The sequence below is a fragment of the Oncorhynchus mykiss genome, chromosome 25 (genome assembly GCF_057628025.1).
Source record: "Oncorhynchus mykiss isolate SJ-2025 chromosome 25, ASM5762802v1, whole genome shotgun sequence".
Classification (NCBI taxonomy): Eukaryota; Metazoa; Chordata; class Actinopteri; order Salmoniformes; family Salmonidae; genus Oncorhynchus; species Oncorhynchus mykiss.
Window position 1 is genome coordinate 68,537,310 of NC_143046.1, and position 18,759 is coordinate 68,556,068.

General features: G+C 44.0%; 1 protein-coding gene across 3 annotated transcripts in view; it reads left to right on the forward strand.

The window, feature by feature from the left end:
- mnat1 (MNAT1 component of CDK activating kinase) overlaps positions 1 to 18,545 on the forward strand; it is a 55,215-nt gene extending 36,670 nt beyond the window's left edge. For all 3 annotated transcript variants that reach the window (XM_021584958.3, XM_021584959.3, XM_090220841.1), the window contains exon 9: positions 18,219 to 18,545. In XM_021584958.3, coding sequence (XP_021440633.1) covers positions 18,219 to 18,339 — 121 coding nt within the window. In that variant the 3' untranslated portion in view covers positions 18,340 to 18,545. The remainder of the gene's footprint in view (positions 1 to 18,218) is intronic.
- The last annotated feature ends 214 nt before the right edge of the window (positions 18,546 to 18,759 follow it).

An 18,759-nucleotide genomic window follows, 5' to 3' on the forward strand; every position in this document is an offset into this window, starting at 1 on the left:
ATAGTGTGAAGACATTTTATGAAAAGGAAGCGTCACACATTCTGTTTCACTGATTGGCACATGCATTAATTTATTCCGCACCGAAAATACCTTTTGCTCTGCATTACCATAACAGATTATAATGTGAATTTTCCTACACTGTGATCTGGACCACTGAAGGTGTGGTTTACTGTAGTCTTAGAACTGAGGGTGTTCAGGACAGGTGTGGCTGGGTCAATACTGGCCTCTCCTGGCACGCCAAGCCGCCTCAGCCCAGTCTAACTTCCAGTGACATGGTTGGGAACTGATTACTGAGGTTTCACCACTTGACTCCACACACCACAGAGGGATGCCTTTGTACTATCTGTGCTTCTGCTGTCTGTGGATGAAAAGAGAACCTGAATGATGGTACATTTGTATATTATGAACATATGTTACTGTTTTGGAAGTCATGTACGGTTTGTGTTTTGTTAGGGAAGGTTTGTTTTGGTCTTGTTGTGTGTCTTTGAGAAATGGAAAGAGGGAGCATGTTTATGTGTGCTTGTCTTTGATCTCTGTGTGTGTGTGTGTGTGTGTGTGTGTGTGTGTGTCTTCTAGTGCACTTCTTAAGCTCTGACTGTAGGCGATGACAGACCCAAGTTGTCTGCCGCTCTAGAGAGAAAGTGGAGAAAATCTTGGACAATGACTAATCGCGTGGGGGGGAAATATGGAGAAGGAGAAATTGGCAGCACCACACTCAAACATTCTACTAAAACCTCAAGTGCTGACAATGAAAGCTAGAGAGAGCAGTTGTTTGTGTTGGCACAGGTTGCCCTGAAATTAGTCCATCTCTGTGACAGGGGTTGCTCAACGCGCCACTTTAATTACCAATGTAGATAGTATTTAGAAGTTTTACCCCCGCCCCTCTTCCCTCCCAGCTCTACCTAATTGGTGGAAAAAGTGAGGTTTTCGTCGTGGAGAGGTTGGTTGTCAGGCGGCCGTCTCTCCTCACCTGGTTGGGGTGAAGGGGAGCAGATGAGGGAGGGGGAGGGGGGAGCTGGATGTTTAGTCTGGAGCTCCTCTCCAGGGCACCCAGAGCTAAGCTGAGCTGCAGACCAGGAAGTAGTGATCCTGAGCCATGGAGGCTCCTGAGACTCACTGGAGTCTGGCTGAAGGGTTCAAGCTCTCTGACGGATGGATGGAGGGGATTGATTGGTACATATAGAGAAAAGGACGCTTTGTTGTTAAGCTACCATAAGCTATGTTTCCATTCACTTTTGTCGACATTTAGAAAGTTTGCATAGAAAATAGATTTGACATTTGCCTGCAAGAGTGTGTCCATTTGACATTTTTGTGTTGATTTTAAAAACAGCTGGACATAATGACGTCAAACCAAAAAAAGATATCATTCTGGCAAAAACCTACAATGTCAAATAAAAATAAACTTTTTCCATTACCCATTTTGGAAAATTGTTCATTAATAAGTTGGCAACCGCATGCATGCCCTCAGACTATCTGTTTCATGTCTCAGGTAAGCCGCAAAAGCCAGCATGGACAGCATGCAAGAATTGACAAATATTTGACATTCTAATAATTGTCATGTGCCAATGTATCGCGACGGTTCATGCCACGCTGGCTGGGCCATATGGCCTAAAAATCACATCTCTTTTATTTTTTTCAAAGTTATATCTGATTCATCATATGTATCTGCATTTCAAACAGTCAGAAATAATTTCATGAATTCAGGGCTTGTAAAATTATCCCTAGGCTTAAATATAAGCCTCCCACAACCATAACACCCACTAATTATTTATTTTTACCAAAATAGTTTAACTTGATTTTTTTGTTGTTGCAATAATCACTGATCACCCTTTTTGTTGCAAATGTAACCAGAACCATGTACATCCATTAAGAATGACCAACGTCTTGTAGCAGACATTCAATAAAATGAACACAGGTCTCATCAACAGTCTCTCAAGCACAAGTCCACATGCTAGTGAGAAGTCAGCTAATCTATTTGCTTGTGAACAAGGTAGAACAATTGAATTGTTATGCATATACAGTGGGGACAAAAAGTATTTAGTCAGCAATTTTCATCATAGGTACACTTCAACTATGACAGACAAAATTAGAAAAGAAAATCCAGAAAATCACATTGTAGGATTTTTAATGAATTTATTTGCAAATTTTGGTAGAAAATAAGTATTTGGTCAACCGTGAAGCACGGGGGTGGCAGCATCATGTTGTGGGGGTGCTTTGCTGCAGGAGGGACTGGTGCACTTCACAAAATGGATAGCTTCATAAGGAAGGAAAATTGTGTGGCTATATTGAAGCAACATCTCAAGACATCAGTTAAAGTTAAAGCTTGGTCGCAAATGGGTCTTCTAAATGGACAATGACCCCAAGCATACTTCCAAAGTTGTGGCAAAATGGCTTAAGGACAACAAAGTCAAGTTATTGGAGTGGCCATCACAAAGCCTTGACCTCAACCCTATAGAACATTTGTGGGCAAAACTGAAAAAGCGTGTGCGAGCAAGGAGGCCTACAAACCTGACTCAGTTACACCAGCTCTGTCAGGAGGAATGGGCCAAAATTCACCCAACTTATTTTGGGAAGCTTGTGGAAGGCTACCCAAAATGTTTGACCCAAGTTAAACAATTTAAAGGCAATGCTACCATATACTTATTGAGTGTATGTAAACTTCTGACCCACTGGGAATGTGATGAAATAACTAAAATCTTAAATAAATCATTCTCTACTATTATTCTGACATTTCACATTCTTAAAATGAACTTGTGATCCTAACTGGGAATTTTTACTAGGATTAAATGTCAGGAATTGTGAAAAACTGAGTTAACTTCTTAGCACACCCATCCCGTTAGCGGGATCATTTTCGTCAACATCCGCTGAATTGCAGAGCGCCAAATTCAAATTAAATTACTAAAAATATTTAATTTTCATGAAATCACAAGTGCAATATAGCAAAACACAGTTTAGCTTGTTGTTAATACACCTGGTGTGTCAGATTTCAAAAAAGCTTTACAGCTAAAGCAAACCAAGCGTTTATGTAAGGACATCTCTCTCAGCAGACAAAACATAACAAACAGCTAGCAGCCAAGTAGTTTGGTCAGAAAAGCAGTAAATTAAATCGCTTCCCTTTGATCTTCGGATGTTTGCACTCACGAGACTCCCAGTTACACAATATATGTTCCTTTTGTTCCATAAAGATTATTTTATATCCAAAATACCTGGCAAAATACAGGCTCTAGCGGTCATGACGGGGCAGACAAATTCCAAATAGTATCCGCAAAGTAAGTAGAAACATTTCAAACGTTTTTATAATCAATCCTCAGGTTGTTTTTACAATAAATAACCGCTAATATTTTAACCGGACCGTAGCTTTTTCAATTGGGGGGAGAGCAAAAATTTCTGCTCCAAGCTGTTGGCGCATACAAAACTCTGCTGGCACCCAGCCATCCACTGACGTGATGTGATTGGTCTCGCTCATTTTTCAGAATAAAAGGCTGAAACTATGTCTAAAGACCGTTCACACCATGTGGAAGCCATAGGGAAAGGAATCTGGTTGATATCCCTTTAAATGGAGGGAAGGCACGCAATGGAACAGGGAGCTTTCAAAATAAGAGGCACTTCCTAGTTGAATTTTCCTCAGGTTTTGGCTGCAATATCAGTTCTGTTATACCCACAGACAATATTTTGACAGTTTTGGAAACTTTAGAGTTTTATATCCTAATCTGACAATTATATGTATATTCTAGCTTCTGGGCCTGAGAAATAGCCTGTTTAATTTGGGTACGTTTTTCATCCAAACATCCAAATACTGCCCCTAACACTCAACAGGTTAAAATCTATTTGGCTAAGGTGTATGTAAACTTCTGACTTCAATTGTATGCGTTTCGGCTAGACAGAGCAGCTACATCTGGTAAGAAGAGGGGTGGGGGTGTTTGTCTATTTGTCAATAACTGCTGGCATGCGATGTCTAATATTAAATAACTTTTGCGGTATTGCTCACCTTGGGTAGAATACCTCATGATAAGCTGTAGACCACACTATCTACCAAGAGTTCTTATCTATATTATTTGGAGCCATCTATTTACCACCACAAACCAATGCTGGTACTAAGACCGCACTCAACGAGCTGCATAAGGCCATAAGCAAACAAGAAAAGGCTCATCCAGAAGTGGCGCTCCTAGTGGTCGGGGACTTTAATGCACGCAAACTTTTATATCTGTTTTTCCTAATTTCTATCAACATGTCACAAGTTCAACCAGAGGGAAAAAAACTATAGACCACCTTAACTCCACGTACAGAGATGCATACAAAGCTCGACCTCCTTTTGGCTAATCTGACCATAATTCTATCCATGATTCCAATTTACAAGCAAAAACTAAAGCCGGAAGCACCAGTGACTCGCTTAATAAGGAATTGTTCAGATGACGTGGATGCTACGCTACAGGACTGTTTTGTTAGCACAGACTGGAATATGTTCCGGGATTCATCCAATGGCATTGGAGTATACTACCTCAGTCAACCGCTTCAACAATAAGTGCATTGACGACGTCATCCCCACAGTGTACCGTACATACATACATTTCCCAACCAGAAGCCATGGAGCTGCCAGTTTCAAGGAGCGGGAGACTATTCCAGACGCATATAAGAAATCCTGCTATGCCCTCAGACTAACCATCAAACAGGCATAGTGTCAATATAGGACTACGATTGAATCCTACTACACCGGCTCTGATGCTCGTCTGATGTGTCAGGGCTTGAAAACTATTACAGACTACAAAGGGAAACGCAGCCGTGAGCTGCCCAGTGACGAGAGCCTACCAGACTAGCTAAATGCCTTTATGTTCGCTTTGAGGAAAGCAACACTGAAGCATGCATGAGAGCTCCAGCTGTTCCCGACGACTGTGGGATCACACTCTCCATAGCCGATGTGAGCAAGCCCTTTAAACAGGTCAACATTAACAAAGCCACGGGCCAGACGGATTACCAGGATGTATACTCAAAGCATGAGCGGACCAACTGGCAAGTGTCTTCACTGACATTTTCAACCTCTCCCTGACCGAGTCTGTAATATCTATGTTTCAAGCAGACCACCATAGTCCCTCTGCCCAAGAAAGAGAATGTAACCTGCCTAAATGATTACCACCCCGTAGCACTCAAGTCCGTAGCCAGAAACCCTAAATCCACTCCAATTTGCATACCGCCCCAACAGATCCTAATGTGAGAATGCTCTTCACTGACTACAGCTCAGCTTTCAATACCATAGTGCCCACAAAGCTCATTGCTAAGGACCCTGGGAATAAACACCCGCTGCAACTGGATCCTGGACTTCCTGACGGGCTGCCCCCAGGTGGAAAGGGTAGGCAACAACACATCTGCCAAGATGATCCTCAACACGGGCCCCTCCTACTCCCTGTTCACTCATGACTGCACGGCCAGGCACGACTCCCAACACCATCAAGTTTGCCTATGACACAATAGTGGTAGATCTGATCACTGACAAGATAGCCTATAGGGAGGAGACAACCTCTCCCTCAATGTGATCAAGACAAAGGAGATGATTGTGGACTATAGGAAAAGGAGGACTGAGCATGCCCCCATTCTCATCTACAGAGCTGCAGTGGAGCAGGTTGAGAACTTCGAGTTCCTTGGTGTCCACGTCACCAACAAACTAACATGGTCCAAGCACACCTCGACATGGTGTGCTTGGTGTCATGAAGAAGGCACAACAACTTTTCCCCCTACAGGAGACTGAACAGATTTGGCATGGGTCCTCAGATCCTCAAAGTTCTACAGCTCCACCATCAAGATCATCCTGACCATTTGCATCACCGCCTGGTATGGCAACTGCTCAGTATTTGATGGTAAGGTGCTATAGAGGGTAGTGCTTACGGCCCAGTACATCCCAGGAGCCAAGCTTCTTGACATCCAAGACTCACCTAAGTCATAGACTGTTCTCTCTGCTACCAGACGGCAAGTGATACCGGAGCAGCAAGTCTCGGATCAAAAGGCTCCTTAACAGCTTCTACCCCCAAGCCATAAGATCGCTGAACAACTAAGCTAATCAAATGGTCACCCGGACTATTTACATTTGTTTATATTTGTTTTTACACTGCTGCTACTCGTTGTTTATTATCTATGCATAGTCACTTTACAAATTACCTCGACTAACCTGTACCCCCACACATTGACTCGGTACCGGTCTCGTTATTATGCAAATGTGTGCTACTTTTTGATTAATTGGATTTTTAAAACTTTAGTTTATTTGAACTATTTCTTGAACTGCATTGTGGGTTAAGGGCTTTTAAGTAAGCAGTTCACAGTAACCTGTTGTATTCGGGCATGTGACAAATACAATTTGAATTGATTTGATTTTTCACCACTTATTTTTGTCACTAAACAGTCTCTATATAGTCTTTCATAATTGTGTTTGACTGGTACCAGGGGACCTTCAGACGAGTCAAACTAACCGATATGTATGTGTCCATGAGAGTCTCAACTTTACACAAAGGGGTAAAACGCAGAACACCATCGTGTTCGTGATAGTTGGCCAAACCGTTCGGACGCTATAGATGATTTCGTGAGAAGACTGATTTTTGTGATGTCTCATGGTCTGACAAACACCGCTCTAGCTCTGTCACTTTTAACAGCATTTTCTAGCTTAAACAGAGATTTTGATGGGGATTTTTGTTTTATATTCTAATTAGATTTCCGCAGGGGTGCGGACATAGACCTTGGGGGTTAATTGTCCTCCTCTGTGTCTCTCTCTTCATTTTCTTTCTCTCTCTCTCCCCCCTTCCACTCTCTCACCACCCACCCTCCCCGCTCTCCGCTTCCCTCACTAGGAGTCAGTAAATCTTAGTCACTGTGGCTCCCGTGCGTCTCGCTCTCTGAGTGTGTGGAGAGCAGCAGGCGTGTGCTTGGCTGAGGACCACTCCAGAGGGACTGTTTACACAAAATTGCCTGAAATGGCTTTTCCATACGGCCACGGCTCTCTGATCACAGCTGAGATCAAATCCACTTGATGGGCCTGGGGCCTGGGAGGGAGAGGGGGTTGGGAGGGGTTGAGGTCTTCACAGGGTCCTGGGGGGCTGCCTGGGACAGAGGAGAGTGACGGCACCTCACAGTGAAGGCCTCGCATACTGGACACACACACACACACACACACACACACACACACTGTAGCTTTGATGATTGAGTTATGGGGCTGGATGAAGGCAAGAAAGGCTCTGTCTAGTATGATCTGATGAACCCAAGGTCTTTAATCTGGTTTTTACTGCAATTACATAACCTTCCTTAATTTATTCAAGATTTTGTGGGGGCGATTTGAAATGTATAACTTAACAACAATGAATCATAAAGATGTATGTTATAGGATACTTTTGTGTAACAAATATGGTATACCTTCTGTTTCTCAAAAGCTCAGGCTGAAAGTGTCACTTTTGCTGGCAGCTAGCTGGGTAAAGCAAACCATTGCAAGATACTGCTTCTCTGGATGCTCTATCCACACCCTCTCAGAGCAGTGAGCACTGCTCACTGTGAAAGCTGTAGCTCACAGATTTGACATTTACACAGCCAAAAGATACTGCAGGAAGTATACGAGAGAATGGGAGCCAGATCTTTAATGCAGGGTTGACTGGCAAACCCACAGTATGAGCTGTTACCCAGCATCACACTCAGCTCTGAGTCAGTCAACTCTCATCTCTGATTTTCTATTATAGCTACTCTCGCGTGGCCAGGCGCTGTATTTTCGTGGGGCAAGCCTGGAAATATAGGGAAGGGGAGTGGTGGTGGTTCTCTCCGTTACAGGGGTAGCTGTGCTACTCCCAGGGTATTGTGTGAATGTTGTATAGTACAGAATCCACTCATTATCCTGACCTGCACTCACAGAGAATATTCTTTGTCCTAGGAAACGGAAGCAAAACAAGCATAGCTCTGTATAAACTGGATTTATTGTTGTCTCTTAATGTGATCTGTGCAAATATTGATTGAGTGTGAGTCATTAGGCCAGTGGATTGGAGGAGGAGGCTTCTCTGCTGACAGTAGAAAGCTCTTTAGCTTTATGGGTTTGTTTGTAAAAACAGCAGAAAGCAAGGGAGTCGCCACGCCAGTCCTCCACTGGGTGTTCCTGGGATCTGTCTGTGGGTTTGAATGGAGAGAGGGCTGTTTTCTGTTTTTCTTATTAGGGCCCCTTGCCAGCCTCTTCCCCAGGCAGGCGGGTGGTGTTCCCATACACACAACAGGCCAGCCACAGTGATGGAGACTAGGGATAGCTAGCTAGCTGTCTGCTGCCTCCTTTGTTTATTTGTGGCGCTGGTTAGAGACTGCAGGGTCAACTCCCAGAAGAACGAGAGAGAGCGGCGATGTCTCCTTACTATTTATACATTCCCCTAATACAGTGGGGAGAACAAATATTTGATACACTGCCGATTTGGCAGGTTTTCCTACTTACAAAGCAGAGCAGAGCTGGAATTCTTACTAGTTGGTAGGTGATCAAATACTTATGTCATGCAAATTAATTACTTAAATCATACAATGTGATTTTCTGGATTTTTGGTTTAGATTCCGTCTCTCACAGTTGAAGTGTACCTATGATAAAAATGACAGACCTCTACATGCTTTGTAAGTAGGAAAACCTGCAAAATCGGCAGTGTATCAAATACTTGTTCTCCCCACTGTATATGCAGAGGTGTGTAAGGCAGGCTCCTCTCACCCTAGCTATAGGCATACACACACACACACACACATATTGGCACAGTGGATTGCTGTGTGTCTCCTCCTTCCCTCCCAGGGTTCAGTGATGTACAGGGAGATTAGCTGGCTCATTTTTCCCTCTTAAGAGCTAGGGAAAGAAAACAAACTCCCGTCATCTGGTGCTGTGTTGTGGGGACTTGCCTCACACAGCTAATTGTAGTAGGTACCTTTCCATTATGATGTTTGAATCTCCCTCCCACCCTCTAATTGAAATTATCTTGCCTCTCCCTATAGCTTGAGGGTCCGTGGAAACTGATACCAGTGTTTCAGAATCCAACTGGGGGAAGGTTTTTCTTCCGCAGTGTACCAGTGTTCTATTCACAATTTGCTACATATGACAATCAACACTCCCGTGTGGTGTGTTTTGTGGGTGTGTCCCGCGCTAACAACCATTTGGTGAAGAGCATATGCCCTTCCATTGTTTATGGGCCCATTTGGTTAACGAGGACCCTGATTGTATTCTCCCTGCTCTCCAGGGGATAGATGCTCAGTACCTGCCTGGCATCTCACTGCCCTAACGTGGATTCCTGTGTCAAGTGGCTAGTTAGTGGTGGGTTTCCATGCCATGGCTGAAGTACAGAGTTTGGGCTGTCCTTTTGCGCTGTCAGGCAGCCTCTACCGCCCCCACCAGGCCAGACATGGAAAGAACAGGTCTGTGACACACAGTCCTGGAGGAGCGGTGACAGGTGACGCTTTGTGAAGGAAGTATAGTTAAGTTTTAGGCGTCTACTTAAGCCTCTGTTCTTTGTAATGCCTTAAAATCACAGACACAAAAATGTCATTCATACTCTTTCTGTGATTAATGTAAACCGGCCTTATAGGTTCTGCTTGCCGGTTGTCAATCACAAATGAGTGTGTATTTCTGTAAGTGTTAATGTCAAGTGTCATACAATGCTTGTGTTAACACCCTGAAAGTGGCCCTCCTTAACTAAGTGTTACTGATGCCCCTTATGGCTCTCTGAGAGACACCCTCTGTCAGTGGAGTTGACCTGCAAGTGATGATAAGATACGTGATAAAGGATAAGGAGTCGATGACCAAGCGTGTGTGTGTGTGTGTGATGTCCCAGACCAATTCTCCAGTGTACAACAGGGTTTTGGGCCATGCCATATCATCCAAATGGTTCAGGATATAATCTCACACTCCCATGTCCTGAAGGAAACTCCATCCCAGGGAGATGAGACTGGCCTCTGGACCCTGATGATGAAAGGCTGCTGTTGACATATTTAGTTTACCTGTAAGAGTGCTCTATGTTCGTCTCCACTGCAGGGTTTTTTGTTCCTGGGTGGCTGGGTGTGTTTTAGCTAGCATACCTTCTAGTAAATTCTGCAGAGAGGAAGTATATTGCTAGTAAGGTTTTGGGAAAGATATGCAGGTCACTGTACCCTGTAACATAGAGACACACACACCCACACACAGCGGTGCTCTTGTTTTTAGGGCAGTGGGGGGTGTGCGTGTGTGTGTGTTTGTGTGTGTGTGTAAGTGGAGCTGTGTGTGTGTGTGTGTGTGTGTGTGTGTGTAAGTGGAGCTGTGAGTGTAACTGGAGCTGGCTAAGGAATGCAGGGGTGTTTCTGGAGGAGCAGTTGGGGTGGGGAGGGTGATTAGGGGGTTGACAGCTGAGTGCTGACCCGTCTATAATGACAAATCATCCGGCAGGTGTGTGGCTCTGCACCCCCACCCCCTCATTCCCAGGCCAGGATTTCCAGCCCCTGCTGGATCGAAGCGCTAAAGGAAGACTTCCGGACATGAGGCCTGCTGTCCAAGAGGCTCATGACTGGCCTTTCAGAAGTATGAAACAGGTCTTTGTGGAGAGCTCTAGCCAGGACCTCCCAAACACTGACCTTAATAACCCTTTACTGTCACCACACACCTCAGCCCTGATATCTTACACAAAACCCTCCACCACCTTCAACCAGAAGGCTGTAGTCTTGGATAGTTGGAAGTTAATTGAGTTTTGACATTGCTAAATATTTTCTCACTGTGTACAGAGTAGAATTGTCCCAGTTTTGTCCCATAGTGCGGTTGTGATGGGAGTTAAGATGCTCCGTCTCTACCATGGCCACGAGTGATGGGAAGTAAACACTTCTCTTTGATCTTTTGTGCTGCAAAAACAACTGCATTCCCAGGATCAGAGAGTGTGGTCTGGGAGCAGACAGGTGCTGAGCTGCAGCCTGGTCTGGGGTCAGTGACCAGACCGTTGTGAAAGTAAAGTGCAGGAGGAGGGAGACGAAGACGTACTGTAACAACAGCTGGCTACCACTACTGCTTCAGTGATTCATGGTTTTCTGATAGGGGCCTCTATACATTCACAGTGGAGTTCATTTATACTGATGCACTATTGTATATGAGCACAACCCACTCAGACCTACATACAGGGATGTTTTCATAGAGGAATACAACCAAGCAACCTGCCATAATCCCACAGTGTCAATCAGCAATGTTTTAATAAGGCTGGTCCAAATGAATTAATACATTCTCTTGTGTATGTGGTTTGTGAGAGCACCACCAACTGTTGGCCATCTATAGACAAGTGTGGTTGTGGCAGCATTATATCTTTGTCTCTTTTCTTTACATCATGGCTGGGTTTCCCCACAGCCAACACATGGAGTCTAGACGAGGGCCTCGATCCAGCCACTCTGCCAGTCCCTCACATAAGGTAGCTGCTCCAAAGCAGGCCGTTTTCACTCAGCCTTAGTCCTGCAGCTATTTCACTGAAGTCTAACACCCTCCCTGTCTTCCACACACACACACTTGCACAACAGAAAGAGAAGCCACACATTTTCAGATGATAACCACGCGGAACCTTCCGGGAACATTTCGGCACTTATCTTTTCACTTTGAATTAGAGATGTGCCTCCGTGTAGTTTTCCAGGCAACAGGAGCAGGGAATACTTTTGAGGTTCCAACCGGAAATCCAAGACGATTATTAGCGTTAGCAGGAGACATTTCCCAGGTATTCACCGTTCCATGCCAGAGGAAAAAAGCTGTTCGCTCCAACAGTTTGGAGGCATTTGGCTCTCGGAAAGGGGTGGATGGTAGCATGAACACTGAAAACCGAATTCTAGAGTAATATTGTTATTACTCCCTTGTGGTAATACACTGATTCAAGGTGTTCATGTTTTTAGATTTAACAGTAGGATCATTAGTTTTCCATTTCTAGGCCGTGTAGGACAATGTATACTGAAGAAAAATATAAACGCAACATGCAAGAATTTCATTTTACTGAGTTACAGTTCATATGAGGAAATCAGTCCATTGGAATACATTAATTGGGCCCTAATCTGTGGATTTCACATGACTGGGAATAAAGATATGCATCTGGTCACAGATAATGAAAGAAAAAAAAACTAATTGGCCTCAGGATCTCTTCACAGTATTTTCGTGCATTCAAATTGCCATCGATAAAAGGCAATTTGGTTTGTTGACCGTAGCTTATACCTGCCCATTCCATAACCCCACCGCCACCATGAGGCACAAAGTTGACATCAGCAAACCGCTCGCCCACACGACGCCTTACACATGGTTTGCGGTTGTGAAGCGGGTTGGACATCCTACCAAATTCTCTAGAATGACAAGATATGAACATTCAATTCTCTGGAAACAGTGTGACAGAACTCCACATTTTAGAATGGCTTTTTATTGTCCCCAGCACAAGGTGCACCTGTGCAATGATCATGCAATTTAATCAGCTTCTTGATATGCCACACCTGTCAGGTGGGAGGATTTTCTTGGTAAAGGAGAAACGCTCACTAACAGGGATGTAAACATATTTGTGCACCAAATATGAGAGACATGAGCTTTTTATGCGCATGGAGCATTTGAGGTCTTTTATTTCAGGTCATGAAACATGGGACCAATACTTCATATTTTTGTTCAGTGTAGTATAACAAAGAGCTGGGCGTGCTATAGGATCCATACGTTTTCATGGGTTTTTGTATGGACTAAAGAACCAACTAAAATCATGCTGACAAATGTCATTCTGTCACCTCTATCGCCTGCATTAGTCTATTCCCGCCCCCCTAAGCGACATAATGGACCAGTCCAAAGTGACCCATATTTACCCAATAACAGGAGGCTTTGAAAAGGCCCAGATCAGGTTGCAGCTAATGCTCCAGTGGGGCCCGGAGAGTGAAAGATGTTACCGGCCGAAACGGCTTGGGTTTCAGGGGCCTGTGAACAAAAGGCAGCCAGTCCTCTGGGAGAAAGAGAATGAGGAGTGGGGGGTGGGGTGGGGGAGAGGTGTAAGCCTAACTTTGTCTCAGAAGGTGAAGTACAGACACAGTATAGTGAAATAGTAGCAGCAAAGCTGGTTCAGTGCACCATGTATACTGTTGAGTGTCTCATTCATTCAGTGTATGTCTATTGCTGTGTACCAATTACTAAACTTCATTGTCTGTTTGCAAATGTGTTATGAAGCACCCATGTAAAATATGTGTCTGTCTGTCTGTCTGTCTGTCTGTCTGTCTGTCTGTCTGTCTGTCTGTCTGTCTGGAAGTGTGTGTGTAAAGTAGAGCTTGGAGAGGAGATTTAATGGAGCTGAACTGAACTAACGTGTGGCGTTAGGGGGAGCAGAAGGCAGACTGACTGGTTTAGTTTAACGGCTTTAGACTAGTGGACTCGCTGGTGATGATACTCAAAGGTGATTTCACTCTACATCCTCCCACTCTCTCTCTCCTCCCACCATTATTCTCCCTCCCTCCCTCTTTTGCTCTCCCTCCTTAGGGGCAGGCTGGTATAAAGTTACACAGAGCTCTCAGCTTTCTTGGAAGGAATGACCACACGAGTAGCTTGGGGATTAGATTAGCAGGAAGAGCAGACTTAGCCAGGCTGGAAATAGACCACTTTTTCACTGTTAAAAGGGCCCAGTACAATATAATCAATAGTCAGCACTCATCTGCTCTGGGGAGAGGAGCAGGAAGCCATCGGAGAAGGCATCAAGTGCGCTGTGAAGGACAGGCTACAGGAGCTAAGGCTAAATGAAGTTATTATTAATCACTGGGATGCCTGTTTTGGACTTGTGTGTTGTTTCTCTAGTGGGTGAAGAGTGGTCTTTATGTACAAAACCCGATCCGTCCTTCTCTTCTTACGTCTGGAACTTAACCACTGATGGCTAGAATTCATTTTCTGTTCATGTCAATGCATAACACATTAGTAAATGCCATATTGACCATAATGACCATGCATATGTTATGCTCAGCAGTTGGTTTTTAGATATTAGTATTTTTTTTCATATACTGTGTATCATGTCAAATGTTAAGTACACACAGGTACATATGTAAACTGCCAAAAAGAAATGCTCCATAAACACATACTCCAACACACACCACCTCCCTCCCACTCCAACAGTCTCTCTCCAAGCCTCCCCATGTGTTGGGTTACTCTGTAAAGCAGACCGAACCAGAGCAGAAATCAGAGGGCTGTCTGTGTGCTCACTTCCTATTTCACTTTCCCTGGCTCTCAGGGACAGGAGGCACAAAGCTTAACTCGTGTGGGGGCTCTGTATTTGGGCTGTGAGTGTGGTAGAGGGGTGAGTGTGTGCTGTCTGTTGCTTTGGGTCTCAGTGGCTTGAGGACTATGTTAGCTTAGTAGTCAGAGACTGTAGAACCCAGTGAGGGAGGCCCAGTCGTGTGGGGGTGGGAGGTCGCTCCCTTGGTGCCCACTGAGCTGACTGACAGCCTAGGACTGAGTGTGTGAGGAGGAAGGGAGGTAGAGTCAGGAAGAGCACCCCTGTCACCACAGAGACCAGGGGACAAGGTACAGTAGACAGCTCAGCTGTTTTTCCATCTACAGCTCAGAGTGAAAATGAACAGTGACTCGCCATCCTCTGGTGGGCTAGGGCAACATCTGTATGCACTTAAAAATAAAAGACACCTATAATACTATAATGGTGGCAGGGTGGAGGGGCGCCGAGGCACAAGGTGTTTGTGAGTGTGCACTGTGTGGGGTTGACGGGCGGTTTACTCCTGCCTTCATATGGTGCTGAGGGAATTCTGTAGGGCTAGAAAAACCTTGGGTGCGGGCCAAGTGTCTGAGGAAAAATCAACCAATGCTCAAGAAATGCTTCACATCAACTGCATCAATGCCTTTGTATCCAAGCTTTGGATGTGTTGACTGGGTGATTCGTTTTTAAAGGCCTCACCACCTCTAAAGACAGACTGTGAAGATTTTATCTTCACATCACATATACATCAGTTAGTAGAAGTGATGCTAATATAGGGATGATGAAGGAGAGGGGACAGACTAATATACCGTGTCTTCGGAAAGTATTCAGACCCCTTGACTTTTTCAAAATTTTGTTACGTTACAAGCTTATTCTAAAATGTATTAAATTGTTTTTTTCCCCCTTATGAATCTACACACACTACCCCATAACCACAAAGCAAAAACTGTTTTTTTAAGACATTTTTGCAAATCTATTAATATTAAAAATCATCACATTTATAAGTATTCAGACCCTTTACATAGTACTTTGTTGAAGCATATTTGGCAGTGATTACAGCCTCGAGTCTTCTTGGGTATGACGCTACAAGCTTGTCACCCATGGATTTGGGGAGTTTCTCCCATTATTCTCTGTAGATCCTTTCAAGCTCTGTCAGGTTGGATGGGGAGTGTCGCTGCACAGCTATTTTCAGGTCTCTCCAGAGATGTTCGATCAGGTTCAAGTCCAGGCTCTGGCTGGGCCACTCAAGGACATTCAGACTTGTCCCGAAGCCAATCCTGCGTTGTCTTGGCTGTGTGCTTAGGGTCATTGTCCTGTTGGAAGGTGAACCTTCACCCTAGTCTGATGTCCTGAGTACTCTGGAAGCAGGTTTTCATCAAGGATATCTCTACTTTTCTCCGTTCATCTTTCCCCAATCCTGACAAGTCTCCCAGTCCTTGCCGCTGAAAAACATCCCAACAGCATGATGCTGCCACCACCATGCTTTACCGTAGGGATGGTGCCAGGTTTCCTCCAGACGTGATGCTTGGCATTCAGGCCAAAGAGTTTAATCTTGGTTTCATCAGATCTGAGAATCTTGTTTCTCATGGTCGGTCTTTAGGTGCCTTTTGGCAACCTCCAAGCGGGCTGTCATGTGCCTTTTACTGAGGAGTGGTTTCCATCTGGCCACTCTACTGTAAAAGCTTGATTGGTAGAGTGCTGCAGAGATGGTTGTCCTTCTGGAAGGTTCTCCAATCTCCACAGAGGACCTCTGGAGCTCTATCAGAGTGACCATTGGGTTCTTGGTAAACGCCCTGACCAAGGGCCTCCTCCCTGATTGCTCAGTTTGGCATGGCAGCCAGCAAGTGTATGGTGGTTCCAAACTTCTTATTTTTAAGAATGATGGAGGCCATTGTACCCTTCCCCAGGTCTGGCCTTGACACAATCCTGTCTCGGAGCTCTACTCTATTCCTTCGACCTGATTACTTGGTTTTTGCTCTGACATGCACTGTCAACTGTGGTACCTTATATAGACAGGTGTGTGCCTTTCCAAATCATCTCCAATCAATTGAATTTACTACAGGTGGACTCCAAGTTGTAGAAACATCTCAAGGATGATCAATGGAAACAGGATGCACCTGAGCTCAATTTCGAGTCTCATAGCAAAGGGTCTAAATACTTATGTAAATAAGGTACAGTGCCTTGCGAAAGTATTCGGCCCCCTTGAACTTTGCGACCTTTTGCCACATTTCAGGCTTCAAACGTAAAGATATAAAACTGTATTTTTTTGTGAAGAATCAACAACAAGTGGGACACAATCATGAAGTGGAACGACATTTATTGGATATTTCAAACTTTTTTAACAAATCAAAAACTGAAAAATTGGGCGTGCAAAATTATTCAGCCCCCTTAAGTTAATACTTTGTAGCGCCACCTTTTGCTGCGATTACAGCTGTAAGTCGCTTGGGGTATGTCTCTATCAGTTTTGCACATCGAGAGACTGAAATTTTTTCCCATTCCTCCTTGCAAAACAGCTCGAGCTCAGTGAGGTTGGATGGAGAGCATTTGTGAACAGCAGTTTTCAGTTCTTTCCACAGATTCTCGATTGGATTCAGGTCTGGACTTTGACTTGGCCATTCTAACACCTGGATATGTTTATTTTTGAACCATTCCATTGTAGATTTTGCTTTATGTTTTGGATCATTGTCTTGTTGGAAGACAAATCTCCGTCCCAGTCTCAGGTCTTTTGCAGACTCCATCAGGTTTTCTTCCAGAATGGTCCTGTATTTGGCTCCATCCATCTTCCCATCAATTTGAACCATCTTCCCTGTCCCTGCTGAAGAAAAGCAGGCCCAAACCATGATGCTGCCACCACCATGTTTGACAGTGGGGATGGTGTGCTTTTACGCCAAACATAACGTTTTGCATTGTTGCCAAAAAGTTCAATTTTGGTTTCATCTGACCAGAGCACCTTCTTCCACATGTTTGGTGTGTCTCCCAGGTGGCTTGTGGCAAACTTTAAACGACACTTTTTATGGATATCTTTAAGAAATGGCTTTCTTCTTGCCACTCTTCCATAAAGGCCAGATTTGTGCAATATACGACTGATTGTTGTCCTATGGTCAGAGTCTCCCACCTCAGCTGTAGATCTCTGCAGTTCATCCAGAGTGATCATGGGCCTCTTGGCTGCATCTCTGATCAGTCTTCTCCTTGTATGAGCTGAAAGTTTAGAGGGACGGCCAGGTCTTGGTAGATTTGCAGTGGTCTGATACTCCTTCCATTTCAATATTAGCGCTTGCACAGTGCTCCTTGGGATGTTTAAAGCTTGGGAAATATTTTTGTATCCAAATCCGGCTTTAAACTTCTTCACAACAGTATCTCGGACCTGCCTGGTGTGTTCCTTGTTCTTCATGATGCTCTCTGCGCTTTTAACGGACCTCTGAGACTATCACAGTGCAGGTGCATTTATACGGAGACTTGATTACACACAGGTGGATTGTATTTATCATCATTAGTCATTTAGGTCAACATTGGATCATTCAGAGATCCTCACTGAACTTCTGGAGAGAGTTTGCTGCACTGAAAGTAAAGAAGCTGAATAATTTTGCATGCCCAATTTTTCAGTTTTTGATTTGTTAAAAAAGTTTGAAATATCCAATAAATATCGTTCCACTTCATGATTGTGTCCCACTTGTTGTTGATTCTTCACAAAAAAATACAGTTTTATATCTTTATGTTTGAAGCCTGAAATGTGGCAAAAGGTCGCAAAGTTCAAGGGGGCCGAATACTTTCGCAAGGCACTGTAGATGTTTTTAAAAATTTTAATACATTTGTAAAAATGTCTAAAAACCTGTTTTCCCTTTGTCATTATGGGTTATTGTGTGTAAAATAATGAGGGGAAAAAATGCATTTAATACATTTTAGTATCGGACTGTAACGTAACAAAATGTGGAAGAATTCAAGGGGTCAGAATACTTTCCAAATGCACTGTAGGTGCTGACACTGCTTTGTTACAAAATTATATTTTTTACTGGTATGGTTCTTCTCTCTTTCTGTTGGTAGGTATTTGAACCACGTGCGTACTGCCCAGCCCCAGGACATGGCTGGAGGATACAACTCAGGACTGGCGTGTCATCGAGCCATCCAGGATGCCTTCAGTGGGCTCTTCCATCCACTGGGTTGACTCCTCAAAAACAGAGAGGAGCTCAGAAATATGAGGCTGTCAATATAAACTCTTGTCTAAGGACTCAAATCACCACCCTGCTCTACATTGGGGAGGGAGCCATAGACCGCTATGGATGGTGGTCTAAAGTCAGACCAGGATGTATATGTTGCTATTTTTGTATGATCTTATTTTCATTTTTATTAAAATAAATATTTAAAAAACAAGCCAGTTGTGGTCTGAACCATGTCGTTTGTTGGATAATAAAGCTTTTGAAACAATGCCTTATTGTTTGACCAGGATAATGGACCAGTCAAGACGTTACCATGATTTAGATCATGACTGCCTCATTGACACTTTAAAATTAAAATGTGAACACCATTCACAGATCAAAAACGAAATGTATAATTTTAATGTCTCAGAATGACTTCCTTGGTCAAA